Source organism: Phalaenopsis equestris, unplaced genomic scaffold (genome assembly GCF_001263595.1).
Source record: "Phalaenopsis equestris unplaced genomic scaffold, ASM126359v1 Scaffold000428, whole genome shotgun sequence".
Lineage (NCBI taxonomy): Eukaryota > Viridiplantae > Streptophyta > Magnoliopsida > Asparagales > Orchidaceae > Phalaenopsis > Phalaenopsis equestris.
The window spans coordinates 5,348,343-5,367,033 of record NW_018164869.1 but is presented as its reverse complement, the minus strand read 5'-3'; the positions used below and the strand labels follow the sequence as shown (position 1 = coordinate 5,367,033).

General features: G+C 31.7%; 1 protein-coding gene across 1 annotated transcript; it reads left to right on the top strand.

Moving 5' to 3' along the window:
• Nucleotides 1–609: 609 nt before the first annotated feature.
• Nucleotides 610–1,967, top strand: LOC110027498 (NADH-ubiquinone oxidoreductase chain 1). Its single transcript, XM_020728956.1, has one exon. The coding sequence runs from the start codon at nt 1,472–1,474 to the stop codon at nt 1,769–1,771; it is 300 nt and encodes a 99-aa protein (XP_020584615.1). The 5' UTR covers nt 610–1,471; the 3' UTR covers nt 1,772–1,967.
• The last annotated feature ends 16,724 nt before the right edge of the window (nt 1,968–18,691 follow it).

Here is an 18,691-nt window from a genome sequence, read left to right as displayed (position 1 = left end):
GTGTTCGGCTCGTTAAGCAAACGAGTCGAACACGAACACACTTTTTGAGCTCGAAATATAAACGAGCCGAACATGAGCTAACCAATATAAATAATAACATGCTCAGCTCATGTTCGGCTCTTTTACACCCCTACATACATACATACATACATATCATACATAGATGTATGTGTGTATGTATAAATATAAACATATATGTATGCTCCAATATCATATATGTATGTATGTATATATACATACATACATATATGTATGTATATATACATACATACATATATACATATGCATGCATACATACATACATACATACATATGTATGCATACATACATACATACATATATGTATACATACATACATTCATATACATAGATACATACATATATACATATACATAGATACATATATACATATATATAGAGATATATAGATACATATATATAGAGATACATAGATACATATATACATATATATAGACATATACATACATACATATATATATAGATACATATACATACATACATATATATATAGATAGATAGACATACATACATATATATATAGATAGATAGACATACATACATATATATATATATATATATAAAGTGAAGTCGAGTCGGTCAATTGATCAAACTATGTATAGGGGCAGCCGGGCCGTATTAGCAAGCGTGACGTGCCGGACTGACCCAACACGTCTTCCTTTTCTGGCAACAGAAGATGAGATGTACAAGCAAGACCAGTGGTTTCAGTAGCACTACCGAGCTCGCATAAGCTCTTTTTTCTTTTCACCAATGGAATCCATGGGTTGAGTCTTGGAATTCATTCATTTACCGGCATCGGAGGGAGAAGCGGAGTCGGGAGCGGGAGGGAGTAAATGACAGAAAGAGTAGAGATGAATATGGGGACTCTAGCTCCGACCATGTCAACTATGATGCTCTCGCTGCTGCCAGTCCTTCCACCAGTGAATGCTGGCACGCGCTACTTCCCGAACCTCCCTGTCTAGGTCCTGCCGAAAAAGACTGCAAATGATTGACCATCCATCCCACTCATATAGGTACGTGATCGGATCGGGAAATGGATCTAACCGCGCGAAATGGTCGCCTCGGAATACAGGGCGCAACGGAACCAAGGCTTTGAAAAAGGCGCGAAGCGTTGTTGGCGTGTTGCGTCACAAGGGCAAGATGAAAGGCGGGGGGCTCCAATTCCATTCGAAGTAACGTAACAGGATTCGTTCATGCACAATCTTCTCGGGATCCTGAGTTTTTCGAGCAAAGGTCCCATCCTTCAATATCATGATTGGGTCGACCAGGCCAGATCATAAGTGAAATAAAATGATCGGGTCGACCAGGTCAGGCCCGATCATGAGTGAATAGAAAATAGAAAACGTACATTGCTGTTCCAGCGGAAATACTTGGAATCATTCTACCACTTTTACTAGGAGTAGCCTTTTTAGTGCTAGCTGAACGTAAAGTAATGGCTTTTGTGCAACGTCGAAAGGGTCCTGATGTAGTAGGATCGTTTGGATTGTTACAACCTATAGCAGATGGTTTGAAATTGATTCTAAAAGAACCTATTTCACCAAGTAGTGCTAATTTCTCCCTTTTTAGAATGGCTCCAGTGGCTACATTTATGTTAAGTCTGGTCGCTCGGGCCGTTGTACCTTTTGATTATGGTATGGTATTGTCAGATCCGAACATAGGGCTACTTTATTTGTTTGCCATATCTTCGCTAGGTGTTTATGGAATTATTATAGCGGGTCGGTCTAGTAATTAGGGGGCGGCCGTTCGGTCGCCTATGATAGAAGGACCAATGGGTCAAAAATAGGTTTGTGCCGCAGGTGTTGAACGATCTACTCTACACAGGTGTGGGCTTACAGGGCTAGGGCTCATAAACCCTTTCATTCATAAAGAGGCCCCTGGTCGGTAACTTTTCCGGGCCGGCGGGATCGAGAAGTGGAAGTCATAAAAAAGAGAATATCTGTACATACTATATATATACATACATATATATATATATGTATGTATATATATAGTATGTACAGATATTCTCTTTTTTATGACTTCCACTTCTCGATCCCGCCGGCCCGGAAAAGTTACCGACCAGGGGCCTCTTTATGAATGAAAGGGTTTATGAGCCCTAGCTCTGTAAGCCCACACCTGTGTAGGGTAGATCGTTCAACACCTGCGGCACAAACCTATTTTGGAACCATTGGTCCTTCTATCATTGGCGACCGAACGGCCGCCCCCTAATTACTAGACCGACCCGCTATAATAATTCCATAAACACCTAGCGATAATATGGAAACAAGAATGATTGAAACAAGATTGATCGGAGAATGGACGTAGGGAATATAGAAGAAAAAGAAATTCAGATTTGAGTAGTAGGAATAAACGAACATCTTTCAATAACAAAATCTTTTTTACTTCTCATACAAGAATAAAATCTAGATTCTAGTGTTTTTTCGAGCAAAACATTAATACGAGCGAAACATTAATAAAATCTTATCTATATACATATATAATTGTACATACTTAGATATATATGTATAGATAGATACATATATATGTATGTGTATATATATATATTCAAAATTTAGATATTTAAATACATAGGTATTGAATGATATGTATGTCAACGCCCCTCAATATATATATATATATAATCATTGGAAGAATTTGAGTCACTACAGAAATTTAGGTTTTTTCTGAAGACCATAATCTGTCAGTTATTATATGAAAAATCTTCGCTTTTAATGTTACCGACAGTTTTAAACTCATAGGTAAAATATCTGTCAGTAATTTCAAAATTGACTGATATTCCTATTCCGAAGATAAAAATGTATCATTTATCTAATGATTTAATATCGTTGTTTTTTTTTTGTGTGAAAATCCGAGTCGTATACAATCGTCGATTTGTATAATCGACGGTTCTTTCATTGGTAATAGTGATCACATACACATTAGGAAAGTGTCGCACTCGTTGATTTTTTTAAGCAGACAAAGTCGTAGGTTATGCATCTTTTTTTATAACTGGGTTAACTGTCAGAAAAGTGTCCCGCCCGTCCATTTTTTGACGCAGGTAATTCCATCAATTAAGCGTCGTTTATGTGTTATCTTTAATAATTGACAGGTTAACTGTTGGATAAGTGTGGCGTCCGTTGTTTTAGTGCAACGCACCTGATGCCGACACTAATATTCATCGTCTAATATTTTCATACATAAATTTTGATGCATGTTTTGTATAAACAAATCTAATGTTAATACGATGTAACAACCGAAACAAATTATTTGCATCTGAATATTTCGACGTAAATTAGATGGAAATAACATCATCAACCCCCAGATTAACGTAAGAAAAAAATCAGACGCAAATTCGATGATAACTCTTAAACATCGTCGGATTTACTTTCAATTTGTGTTTGATCTGACCAATACAAATATGTTTAATTCTTATAATATGATCAAACGTGAGATTTTTTTATCACCCCTTGCAGTTCCCAGAATTCTTCTGTCGGTCGTTAAACTTCTTTAAGATTCTTGCTAACACATTTTTTATGTCCACCATCCTAACTGACCAGACGAGCACTTTCTTATGTATTCATCAAGTATTATTCGTGACCTAATGATTAACCTGACCAACTTGTAAATGCAGACATTTTGTTTCATTTCATTGATCGTGTCATCTTAATTTTTTTCCTTCAAGATACAAGACTATCTCATGGGCACATGTAGGCTCCATGGAAATTTGTAAATATTGTGCAACTCTAAAAGAATAATCATGCCATATTGTCTAAAGGTCTATTGACTCCACCCACGACTTTCTTTATTGTATATATACTGTACATATACATCATCTATCCTTAACAAATTCAAAAGCATACGATGATGCTTAGAATCCTGACCCTTACAATTCTAAAGTTACAAATACGTTGTGATTTCCAACTTGGGTCACAATATTAGTAGCTGGCAAGGAGATTTACACACAAAAATAAAGCTAAAACCAAGTCAAAGTGATTATAATAACAAAGTAGGAAAAATCGCAAGCAATGCATTATAAGAGGCATATATTTTTTTTGTTTTGAAAGAAGCGTGTTTTAATTTTTGAAAAAGCATGTATAAAGCAATGCATTATAAATTCTGGTGATTCTGCTAGGAATGAAGGGATTCACCATATGTTTGCGTCGTTTGATTGTTGTAAATTTAATTGAGTGAGAAGATCAGTTTGAGAAAGGAAGTACGGGGCCACCAACACGTGATTTATGCCCGAGCCAATTATTCAACATTTTTTAACGTGTTGATGTGGTGTTGGTAGGTAAAACATTAAACTTAGGAGAATGCATGCTCAGATTTAGTTGGTGAGGAGAATCTGCGGCAAATTTCAGAAAAAAATATTTTTTTTTTTCTTACTTAGACTTTGAAATTTGAATGTGAGCTTGCATGAGAGACTCGACGGTTGCAGGGATTCAAACTTTCTGCTTTAGTTTCAAGTAGTGACAGATATTTGAGGGGGATATGTATGATAAATAATTCAATTTATTTTTATTTTTTAATTTAATCTTAAGTTTATTTATATGATAAATAAATAAAATGAAAAACGCATGCACATAAAAAATTTATTAAATTATGATAAAAAAGTTGCAAATATTTTTTAAGTGGTTAGATTGTGCTTCTCAAGATAGAAAAATTATTACGTCCATCGCCCAGACGTCTGTTTCACGGTCGTCGCCTGGACGCCTGTATCACGGCCGTCGCCTTGACGTAGCCGGCATCCGGGCGACGGTCATAATAATCTCTCCTCAAGATATCTGATTGATTTTTTGCTAAAATGGTAACGCTGCATCGCACTTTTCATGTTAGGAAGACTTAGGTGGATGCATACCACTCAATTGCTATGTTTTAAAATAAGTAACATCTAAAATTTTATTTTTACGTGCATATCACCATGAAAAATGTTATATTATTTATGTGATATGAAAGATTTGGGTGGTCTAAATCTAAAAAGCAAAATTTTGGGGCCCAGGCATATTTTTAATGGTTTCTTTAAAAAATAAATTATTATATTTTAAATTCCCGAACATATTCTTTATAGAATATTTATCCCTAGCTCTTCTAATCAATCATTGATAACATTATTGTTGTATGTCTAAAGATTGTTGGTTGTAGAGTGATAATTTAACGTCTCAGTATTTTACAAAAATTCAGCACACATACACAGATTATAGAAAAATAGCTGGAGTGTCAAAAATTTTCACTTGAAAAACTCTGTAAAGGAACTATTGAAAATAATGTCAGCAGATTATTTATCGACAGCTTGAACATATAAGATGAGTTTTTGATAAGCACGAAGGTTGAATAAAAATTTTTGAGATGGTTCAAATTTTAAATATGTAGAAGCAACTCTTGCAATCACGTGTACATAATATAACTGTCACATTCGAAGTTAGACTAATAGTAACTTTGAAATTATTTATCCATAATAGTAAAATAACATAGAGATCTCTTCATCCATCGCAACAATCTACCAACTCGGATTATTTCAGACAAAAGTTATATTGCTGACCCTCAATTTACTCACGAAAAAAATCACAGAGATCTCTTCATCCATCGCAGCAACCTACCAATTTAAAACAGATTACATAGAGATACATCGTAACAACCACAGATTACATAGAGATCTCTTCATCCATCGCAACAACCTACCAACTCGGATTATTTCGACGCTAAACAGACAAAAGTTATATTACTGACTCTCAATTTACTGGCGGAAAAAAATCATACGTGAATCTGACGCAAATCCGACGATAACTCTTAAATACCGTCTGATTTGCTTCCAACTTGGCCAAAAATTTCAAAAATTTTAAATTTAGTGAAGGATTCCCTACTCTTGAGTTGCTTCTTTAAAAATTGATAATCTAGTGAATGGCATCAACATTAAAGTACTCTGATCATGTTCAAGACATTAATGTGAACAAACTTTCAAGATTACGATGGAACTGACCCTCTAATATAGAGTCAATTTTTATAAATGGAAATAAACTTTATCATGCATTAAAATTTGTGATCTCAAAGAAAGAGAATTTGATTTTCCACTTTTACACAAAGATCACACAAAAGCAAAAAATTATGTGAGCACATTGGACATTAAAAGATTATTTATTTGTAAGAAGCTAGAAGAAAAATCGTAAGACCTACTCAAATCAAATTGATTTAAACTTGAAGTGAAGACATAAAAACTTCACCATTCTTTTGAGTAAGAGAAGATGAAATTACAAGAATGTGAATTATCAACTGTGCTTTCTATGAGGGATATATAATGAAATGTGTTGATGAGGCGAACAAGATAAAAAGAGAATGGACAACTATGCTCAAATGATAGTGGATATTCAATTGATCATAGTGTTTTAATGCACTCATCCACCCTCATCTGATTACCACCTCCATCAGATAATCATCACTAGACTATATATCACCACTCATTCCATGTTCAAACTACCATAATATTATCGTTGCTATCTTATGGCCTCTTATTCCTTACCATCTCATCAATACTTTTCATTTCCCTCAAAGGAGGTTCAATCAACAATCCACAATCTTATAATCTAACCTTCTGCTATTTAGAAGACGAGCAAAGTTATCTTAGCTTATATAGTAGAATTATTTTGATTGGGTTGGACCAATTGATTTTTCCTCTTCAAGTTTTACAAATAAAAATAAAATTTGTCTCAAATGTGTAAGATCTTCTTTTAAAATTATGAAGTTAAATATTCCTAGGCTACAAACGAAAATTTTCCTTACACATTATACTTCTTTACACCAATATATGTTAGACATCCTCTCTATATTACAGAAAGTTGTGATGTAGACTGACAAACTCATCATATATCAGATTAATTTTTCTCATATACAACATACTGAATAAGGAAATAGGTTAAAAGTATACTATATTTTAACTTCAATTATTGTAGACAAAACTTACTAACATTAAGCTAAAAAAACTCTTTATTTTATTGATCAAGAGGATTAACACATAAACAATTGTAGCTATTTAAATATTTCTTCAAACTACATAAATATTTTGTGTCGTCCATACAATGGACTTATCAATTATATGATAAAACTGCACAGTGCATGCATGCAAATTGTACGTACACATAAAATCTATATATGGGAATGATTATTATGTCACGGTGGTGGACAACCGATGTTGCTGTTAGTACCACAAGAAGGACGTGAAGATGGTGGTGTTGGCCCTTTAGTAAGAGACTCCAGAAATAAATCTTCAACATCTTCAGCCACAAACCCTAACCTTCCTCCCAATAGCCTCACCGCCATGGCTGGCTTTTGCAACGTACCGACTGCAATCAACAGCAAGATAACAACGGCTTCCACCAGCTTAACAGATCTCCTGTCTTCAACCATATCGATCCCTTTAGCCTACTTCTGTGTCTTTGTGATCTTCTCAATTCTCTGAATTAATTGCACTTCCCTAAGCTTCATTCTCTCTATATATAACTATTCTTATTGATGAATCTGCAATGTGTTGATTTGTGACTAATGTGAAGTCCTGAGTTGACTGATTGGAAAGAATTAGATGGTTTGTAAAGTGACGCTCAGAAGACTTTGAATGTGTTTTCTTGGAGTTTTTAATGAGAACCGTGTTTAGCAAAAAAACACACGTTTTGCTTCTTGTTTTTTTTATTTGTAGCAAGACTTTGAATTTAACGTGAAACTGTTCGTAATTTTAATGAGTTTTAACAACGGGTGATTAGGAGTTAATTTATTTGTAATTATGCCCGTTGCTTAATATATATAAATGTAAACTAGTTTAGAATAAAAGAAATTCAGAGTTTCAGTTATAATGCATTACAAATTTTCTGATTTTTTATGCTCTGATTATGAAAATATGGGAAGATTCACGTTTTCCTGCCTAATGCAGAAAGTTGAAATTGAGAATTTTGATTGGTTGCATTCAAACAATGTCAAATCGTGTTGGGTCAAAGGGAGAATAGAGAGCGTCCAGGTGGTGGAAGGTATGTCATTTATAGCGCTTCTTCTGGGTTTAATATTTGTTTGAAAAGGTTAATGGTTATGGGGCTGACAATGTATTTTTGTCATTTTAGATCTAGACATGTAAATAGGAGTCCATATTATGAATAAAAGAGACCGTTTCAGTTGGTTTGCTATTGCTCCTTGACTCTCTCTTCTCTCTCTCTTAATTGACTCGTAATAGAATGTTTCATTTCTTGGGGTTGTTTGCCGGACAATTTCAGATTCAACAACTCAAATTTTTTAAAATGCATTAATTTAAATTCGAAATGAATGTTCTATGAAGAAATGAATCAATTTAACCATCGACTTTTATATTTTGAGAGTTAAGCCCGAATAATGGATAAGTTATTCTAAAAAATTATAAATAATGCCATTTTTCACATGGATGAGAGCTATAATTGAAATAAAATTGAGAACTTCGAGTGCCAAAGAACTCTAGAGCTTTGTCTGACAACAAACATTGAACACCACTAGCAGTTACTATCATTACAATGTCGTCATCTCATTGTCATTATCTAATCTACGCCATTGGCCTCCAACCGACATCAACCATCCAACATCTTTAGTTTTGTTTCTTCCATCACAAGAGAACAAGTTAGTACATTAAGTGTGCTACTTAGTAATTTTGTCTTCTCCTAATAAAGTATTTTAATTTTTCAGATAAGAATCCTGATGTCTCTTGTATTCTTATTTTTTATCACCTTGTGCACGAGATCTTTGTAAGATGGCATAAAATTCTCATTCTACAATCATAACTTTTTTTGTATGTGATCATATAATTTTCCTTTATGTTTGGGATGTTTTACTTCTTATAGTACCACAAAAATGTAATCTTTTAATATTTATTCTTCTATTTGGAAATTTAATATATATAAAAAACTAAAGAAGCTTGATAAATTGTAATTGACATGCACCAAGTGCTGCAAAGCATGGGCTGTTCACACAAGTATACGTGACGTATCAATAGTACCAGGTACGAGTTTGTTTGTTGATCCCATGAGGAATGAGGAAAACGAAACGAAGGAAAAGTTCTAGCATACTATTTTCAGGATTTTCCTGAAATGTTTGATTTACTAATTCAATTTTTTATCTATCCTAAATTTAAAAAGCAATTCATTCCTAGCAAGCAAAATGATTAATATAAAAAATTTAAGTGTTAAAGATTTTCCTCTTTAATTAATCAAGTGACTGATAAAACTAAGGAGTAGATTCAAAAAATGGTGTCAATGCGGAGAAAAATTCTTCCTTGTCTCCTTCCGGTGAACTGAGGAAGATTAGCGGTCTCAAGATTGGTTCCCTAAACTCTTGATCTGCCCACAAGAAAATATCCCCCAAAAGATTGCTTAAACTCATCGGTCATATCCCTATTCCAATAAATTTAAGTGGTTAACTTTTTTCGTTTCATAGAAAATCCATCAAATTTCAATATTCATGAAAGGCTTTAACAATTCACTAGCAAGGCATAAGGTATATTAAATTCACAAATTAACTCAGCACACTCAAAATCAAATCAAGTCAAGCAATCTCAAACTCTTAGTCCTATCTAATCACCATCATAATTAAAGAGAGAATCAAGTAAGCTACTCACTATTCATGACAACTTTCATAAACCTAAACTCAGCATTATGAATAAACATCAACAACCAAGTCTTTATAAACAAATAATGAAGACAATTCAACTTAAATGTACTTATCTCCTTCACAATAAAGCAGGATAAAATATCTCCAATAGCAAGCAACAAACTCTCTCAATCCTCACAAACACTCTCTTTTCTTCTCTCCTAATCTCCTTACAAGTTTTGTGGCCTTCTCCTCCTGAATTCTCCCTCTAGAATTGACAGAAGAAAGATAGTGAAAAGCCCTCCTTAATTTGTGTCAAGCATTTTCTCTCCCCGAACTCGAGTTTTGAACTATCATAACTGCTGTTTTTTGGGGACTAGTGTCGGAGTGCCCATAGATGGCGCCAGGGTGCTACTAATCGTTCTTCTACAGTGCCTAGGGGTTAGTGTCACCGTGCCTATGTGATGCACTTCTGGCATCTCAACGCCATGAATCGAACGTTGGGTTTCCAAGCTCTAGAGAAACCTTTCTCAATTTGGGTGCCTAGGCACTGCAAGACAGTGCCCCTGACCTTACAAATCTAGCATTGGTTTTCCAAGTTCTCTTTTTTCGCACTCCAAGGGACTGGTTCGACACCTAGACGTCAGAATACCACTTGCTCTTTTTCTTGATTTGATTCCTGACTTGCTCCTTACAGTTGTTACCTAAATTTTATTCAAAATATCCTCCAAAAACATAATCAAAACATATAAAAAGACAGTAAGGATGATAAATAAGTACATTCTAAGAAACACATCAAAATTTATCGAACTTAGATGTTACTTGTCCTCAAGTAACAAAAAAACTCAAACTTTTGATCATCTTGAACAAAAAAGGAATGAGTTTTCATAAGTTACCACCTACATTCAAACTTTCAAAGTTACAAAGTTAGAAATGAAAATCCTCCATTGAATTATTCTGACACATGTTCTTCAAGAACTTTGAACTTTATCAAATGTTATTTAATCTCACATTCACTTCAAAGGATCTAATAACTGCAAAGTTAATACAGTCTAGATGTTGAATTCTAAAAAATTAGTCCTCCTTAAGGAAACCTGTTAATAATCTATAAACATATAAATAGAATTAAATTATTATAAACATATAAATAGAATTAAATTATAGAATATTATGAAGTTTTCAATTTAAAAGAAATAATAGCAAAACAAATTTTAGCTTCTCCTCTATGTTTTTCATTTATAACTTTTTTTTTAATCTTTTCTTTTATTTTCGCTTTCTTTCTATAAGATGAATATTTTCAATTCCATTTTGTCTTTAGAAAATCTCATTTTTCATTCACATCCTATAGATGATTACTATATCTGGATTAGTCTTTTAAGGAATTTGACTTTTACTACAATCCCCTTAAACTAAAATACTCCAACATTCTTTTTTTCTTTCTTTTTTTTTAATGCATGACTAATAAGTTATAAATTATTAACATAGAATTCAAATAAGATAGAGCCAAGCTTTCAAAAAAATACACATCTAGCTACAATTAACTTACCAACTAACCAAATCTTTTTGAAAATTAAATATGGTGAGTAAATAATTATTTGTTGAATTACAAAAATCATTCTACAACTAGTTCAGTTTAATTCAAAATAAGTTTAATTGTCATGTAACTATGTATTGTCATCTATTCAAATTCTTGTAGTCCCATATTCATTTCACTCTACATATGTCAACAAACATCAAACTCTAATATCTTGTTTACTAAGGGACAAACACTGACAAAATTCATTCCCCCCAAACTTAATCACAAGCAATTACAAATGTAAGATGAAAAACATATAAAACAACAATACAATTACATGTAGCACCTATACAAACCACCACTTCAACGATAATGATTATAAATAGGAATAACAATAGTAGCATATAAAAATACATCAGCGCTTTAACTTATGACACATGAAGAAGTTCAGATTAATTATAACAATTAAAGTTCAACAAATAAGTAGAAATAAAAGTCCATATCACAGTCCAACAATATAAATTACAACAAAAACATAACACAACTTCAACAAAAACTATATCAAGCAGTAGGAGTAACCAAACGATTCACAACAGTTAGCAAAACACAATGATCATATCAACTAGAACTTCAAAAAAGCAGCCAAGTCACTCGTCCCCCTTTCATCATCATCATCTTCTTCTTCTTTTGTTTCTTCCTTGCCTTCTTAAATTAGTTGGTGGGTGTTCTCGTATGGAAGAAAAGGAGAATAAGTGGAAAAACAATCTGGTTCTCTTCTCCTAACTATTGGTTTCTTCCATACATCTCCAACTGAGCGACCTGAAAATTATTAATCTAATCGAATTACCGTTGTAGCAGGAGTCTAACTTCAATACTTCGTTACACCATATTTATCAAAATGAGTTGAGAAATTATTCAATTTACTTTAAAATACATGCAATAATAATTTAATAGTTATAATATTTATTCTGGTCATCAAAATTCGGTCAGAATATTATTAGTCGAATTATTTTTCTATATTTTTATAATTATTGAAGAGGATTATAATCTGTTGACTTGAACATTCGAAAAAATTGGACATAAAAACAAGTCAATCAAAACTATTTCCATGAGCTTGAGTAAGACTCGAAGAAGATCCAATCAAAATCAGAAAAATTCAAGGATAATAACACATAAACAAATACCAAAATTGGGTTCATATTGCCACAAATAAAATTAGTGGAAGCGAATATGAGAAAATGTTGAACGTTTGCAACTGCTGCGATTTCTTCATCAAGAATTGTCGAGGGCAGTCAACTTGAAAGTTTTAGAGAATTCCTTCATCTTTTCGAAGAAATTAAGAACGTCAAAATCGGACAAGAATTGATTGATATGCAGTGATTTTATTTTTGTGGAATTGTTCGCATTCCTGTAACACCACGAATGATGATCATTTGCAATTTCTGTGAGTTTTACGTCGTCATTCGCCAAGAGCAGTCGGCATGAAAATTGTAGAAAATTCTTTCATCAAGAACGTCGAAATCGGTCAAGAATTTAGCGATATGTTGTTATTTTATCCTTGCAGAATGGTTGGCAATCATATTTTGCGACAAAATACGAATGTTTGTAACTTCTACGAGTTGAGAACTCGTCAACGTCGGGATTCGTCACGAGCATGCAACAAAAAAGTCGTAGAGAATTTTTTCATCTTTTTGAAGATATCAATAACGTCAAAATCAGACAAGAATTGAGTAATATATGCCACCTTATTTTATGCATTAATGTGCATCTCACCTTATAGAAGTTAAAATTGAGGTATTTTTATGTTATATGAAAGATTTGGGTGGTATAAATACTAAAAAAAGCAAAAACTTAGGCCTTGGATACATAAATCAGTAAGAATTGGGTGCTATGCATGTAAGTCCCACCCATAAACCTATCGACAATGCACTTTCTGTAATATTTACTGGATATTCCATGCTCATTTATTCCACCTGTTAATTTGTAGATTCAGCCTTAAATTAGAATCCTCATGTTAACAGAAGTCATTGAAGTATTAAGCTTAAGAGAATTGAGCTTAAAATAGTATTGTAATCATGGCTAATAAGATGTGTTGGAGTTTAGACTGAATTATTCCATTTTCGTCATTGTACAAGGGCATGAATATTAATGAACAATTCTAAATTATGTTAAGATTCTTTGAAGAAAGTCATTATAGTACTCATCACAAAATATACAACTTTGATTTGAAACTACAAATGATGGGACATATTAGTCACTATGGTGAATGTCTAGTGGAACATAACTTTGAGTTAAGAAAATACAATGAAGAAACTTGTAGCTCTTGGCTACTTTATAAGAAATATTTGAAAAGATTTAGAAGATTAAATATCGACTTAAATAAAATAGGCGTAGAGGGTAACCAAGTCCATGATGCCAAAGTGAAAATGAAGATGATGCAGAAGAGAAGAAGAGATCGGTGGTAATTTAGGAGATGTTTGAAAAAGATAAAACCTATTAAAATTAAGTCTAATAAGGAGCAGTTGATTAGTCATCGAATCCTTGATAAAATAACTGGCGTCAAATTCAAGAGAACTGTTATCATCAAAAGTAAGTTGATCATGAATAAAAGTAACTTATAAGCAACTTGTAGAACATGATAAATGGATTATAGATGAAGCTAACAAGGAGTCAATAAAAAGCATCGTCTTTAATGAGTGCAAGGCGTGAATTAAAATTACCAAGGGTGACCTGCTTTGTATAGTTGTAAGGTATTGCTTGAAAATTCGGCCTGCATCAAAGGTTAAATGAGATGCAACACTAGTGTTCACTAGCCAACCTATAGTGGAAATAGAGTGGCTAAGATATAAAGATTGAATGTTAAAAGGTTGGTAATTGTATTAGAGATTATTTTCTTGCAAAAACTTGGTCATGGAGTACTCAAACTTTTCACAAAGTTGACATTATAATAAATTTCTACCATGGTTTGAGTTAAAAAAGATGTGCAACCCGAACTCATCTTTTATTGGTATCCATAGCTAAATGTTAGTTTTGAGTGAAATTCTAATAAATGTCCCTAGCTACCTCATTGAGTTAGTTTTTTTTGTCACCATGTAATAGCAATTACAAATCATTCAGGCTAAATACTTACATGTTTATCTGAATAGAAGTGTTGAGAACATGGTAGCTCGTGGGAAGATCATTTACGTGTATAGAATGATAAATGTAATGTTCAGTGGAGCTCCTAAGACTTAAATGCAATTGAAATTTGGCTTGACTTCGAATATGCATTTAGTCATAATTTGAGTTCCCAGAATAATATGAAGTAGCTCATTTCTAAGTTATAAAATAAAAGTTTAATTAGTTAATTACAACAGAAGCTTAAGCATGTTCCATAAGTTGACTCAAATCAAGATTAAGAGTGAAGATAATATGGATAACAAAATATTAAAATAAACTTATGAGGGTAAGTTTTGATCTTTAAGAAGCCATAAATTATAGGTTGAGTTACTGCTTATAACCCCTTTTTTTTAAAATGACAGAAGCTTGTAATAAAATAGATTCATTAAATTATTATTTATATGTTTAGCTCAAAATAACTTGAGTAGCTAAGCTTTTCAAGTTGGATGATTATCAACCGCAAGCAAGATTTGCAAGTCAATTTTAATATTTGTCTTAGAAAACTTTAATCTAAGCAAGATAGACATAGTATTTAGTATGATGAAATTATCATTTTCTAAATTGAGAAGGTGTATGTCAAAAGTAGATGAGTTATCCATTAAAGAAAATATTCATATATAATAAAAAAAAAACAAGATAAATGGTGCAAAACTTTATGGAAAAAAAAAGAGTTGCAGAGAAAATAGCTCTCATACCATGCCTATAAAATATAATTGAAGAACAATGAAAATAATAGGTGATTAATATTTAATTATCATCAAATAGCACAATAACATATTATGGTACAAATGCATATATGATTGAAAGAAAATGGCACAAATACATATATAATGACTGTTGAATGACTTGGATGCATTTTGCATATGAAGTGGAGATTCACATTAGAAACTACAATAATCTATAAACCATAATGATGAGGATTGTTATCACTTTGATGATGCAATGTAATTTAGAGGGACTTATATCGAATTTGCATAAAAATTTTAAAATCACTTTAAATTTAATAGTTTCAATCACAAATAATCATAATTAATCAAATAGCTGATATTAAATATTGCATGATTATGATTGACATAAATTTAAAGGATTTGATTCCACTATGAAGAAAAATAAGACACAAGAGAAAATGATAGATTAATATTAATATGATGGAGAAAATATCTATTGAGTTATGAGATACAAAATACAAATTTCTTAAAAAAAGTATACACACATACTAGTTTAATTGCACATGTACTAAGTGCAATTTGTTAGATTTTAAGAAATAAACAAGAATAAAAAATTAAAAAAAATTACCATTATAATAATGATTATAATATTATTTTTTGTTTTATTAATAGTAAATTTTATTTTTTTCCTTTAAAGTAAATTTTAATTATGATGGTAATGGTATTGAACTATTTATGAAATGAAAAGCTCTTTCTTGAAAATATTACATACAATTCTAGAAGATTATAAGAGGCTAAGCATTTTATTGTATTTTAAAGAGCATAAAAAAATTTGTTTATGTTTTAACCTTTCAACATAAATTTTTAAAGAGCATTAGATTTATTTGCACTTATTAATCTTCTTCAACACCAATCATCATTTGAAACATTCTAATTAAGCTATCGTAAACCAGCCTAAATATATAAAGGGGGTAGGAAAAAAATAGCCAACTGTGGCATTTTTGGAGAATATCCCTCTCCAAATAGCCACACATGATTTATAGTGGTTTACTTAGTATCAATGGTCATAACCTCATAAGCATCCATATTTCTAACATGTTCATTGAAATTTGAAATAATAAGAAAAGAGCCAATATGATCAATTGTATTGGACAATCACTTTTTATTTTTAATTTTTAGTTGAGGAAAGACGCTTGAAGCATCATAAAATTGAATAATCATGAAAATGCCAACGTGAATAATAAGGAGGGATGCTTCCAAGTTTTTTTTGTGTGCATGTTAATCACTGGCTTTATATCCAACTAGACTTTGTTTTCTTTTTAAATTCATAAGATATGATTACTTCAACAAATCTTAGCAATAGATGGTTGAGTAAATGATAAACATAATCAGCTTAAATTAGTTGACCAAGATAGGTGTAAGAGAGAGTGTCCTATTTTGATTCATAAGGTGAATTCTCCATCAATGAAAAGAGTTTCAATTAATTATATTGAGAAATTTTTTTGGCAACAAAAAATTGAGGTGATCAATTGAGAATTCACATCAATAAATCAAACAAATAAAAAAAAAGCAAAATTGCTGGAATAATTATCTATTTTTTTTCTTTTTGCATATGAATAAAAATATATCTTTGATCTAGAAGACCCATAAAACAAGAAGCTTTTGAGTTAAAATCATCAAAACAATTGCAAATGACATCAATTTTGGGATAACAACTAAAAGGCGGTTGCAAGATCATGAATTGCATGATCAATGAATAAAATAGCTTGCTTCCCATTGAATGATGATGAAATTTTGATTGCAGAAGAAAAATGTACATTGCTATGGGGAGCATCCCTAAATGAAAGGGTTTGCTGGCCAGGAAGATGAAGCAAAAATTTCCTCTCAAAGGAAGTCAATGAATAGCTTGATGTAGTCAGAGACAAACCTCTATTAGTGATGTCAGAGGTAATGACATAGGCAAAGGATGCTATTGAAAAAATAAAGAAGGCATTCACATTAAAGATGACAATAATTAAATCCTAATTAATCCACTTAAGTATTTCAAATTACTATTAATAAATAATTTACTAAACCAATAAAAAATTTAGATAAATAAATTAATAAAAAATATTAATTTCTTTCAGTTACGTACATATCACATAATTCTTATATATTTACATAGCTAATATTTAAATTTTTATGTTTGCATTTATAACACTTAAATCCTCAATATCACGTTAAAAATATCATTGTTATGAAATTAAAATATATGTTTTATGTATAGATTTATGACACTAATGTTTCATAAAGATGATGATGATGATGATGATGAAAGGGGGACAAGTGACTTGGCTGCTCGGCTGCTTTTTTGAAGTTCTAGTTGATATGATCATTGTGTTTTGCTAACTGTTGTGAATCGTTTGGTTACTCCTACTGCTTGATATAGTTTTTGTTGAAGTTGTGTTATGTTTTTGTTGTAATTTATATTGTTGGACTGTGATATGGACTTTTATTTCTACTTATTTGTTGAACTTTAATTGTTATAATTAATCTGAACTTCTTCATGTGTCATAAGTTAATGCGCTGATATATTTTTATGTGCTACTATTTTTATTCATATTTATAATCATTATCGTTGAAGTGGTGTTTGTACAATGGTTTGTATAGGTGCTACATGTAATTGTATTGTTGTTTTATATGTTTTTCATCTTACATTTGTAATTGCTTGTGATTAAGTTTGGGGGGAATGAATTTTGTCAGTGTTTGTCCCTTTGTAAACAAAATATTAGAGTTTGATGTTTGTTGACATATGTAGAGTGGAATGAATATGAGACTACAAGAATTTGAATAGAAGACAATACATAGTTACAAGACAATTAAACTTATTTTGAATTAAACTGAAGAACGACCGACAGAAGAATTCTGGGAACTGCAAGGGGTGATAAAAAAATCTCACGTTTGATCATATTATAAGAATTAAACATATTTGTATCGGACATATCAAACACAAATTGAAGGTAAATCTGACGATGTTTAAGAGTTATCATCGAATTTGCGTCCGATTTTTTTTTGACGTTAATCTGGGGGTTGGTGATGTTATTTCCATCTAATTTACGTCGAAATATTCAGATGCAAATAATTTGTTTCGGTTGTTGCATCGTATTAGCATTAGATTTGTTTATACAAAACGTGCATCAAAATTTATGTTTGAAAGAACCGTCGATTATATGTATGTATATATGTATATATGTATGAAAAATCAACGAGTGCGACACTTTTCCGATGTGTATGTCATCACTATTACCGATGAAAGAACCGTCGATTATACAAATCGACGATTGCCCACGACTCAAATTTTCACAAAAAAAGAAAAACTACGATATTAAATCATTAGATAAATGATACAATTTTATCTTCGGAATATCACTCAGTTTTGAAATTACTGTCAGTTTTGAAATTACTGACAGATATTTTACCTATGAGTTTAAAACTGTCGGTAACATTGAAAGCGGAGATTTTTCATATCATAACTGACATATTATGGTCTTCAGAAAAAACCTAAATTTCTATGTATATATACATACATACATACATAAATACATACATATGTATGTAAATACACATAGTTTCAATTTAAAATAAATCTGTAATATTCATTTTAATATCTGCACTGACTTGAATATAAAGACATTTGTTTGACACAATTCGTATTAAACTTGGTTCGAAATTTCGTTGATTTGAAGTTTACTTGAGGTAGAAA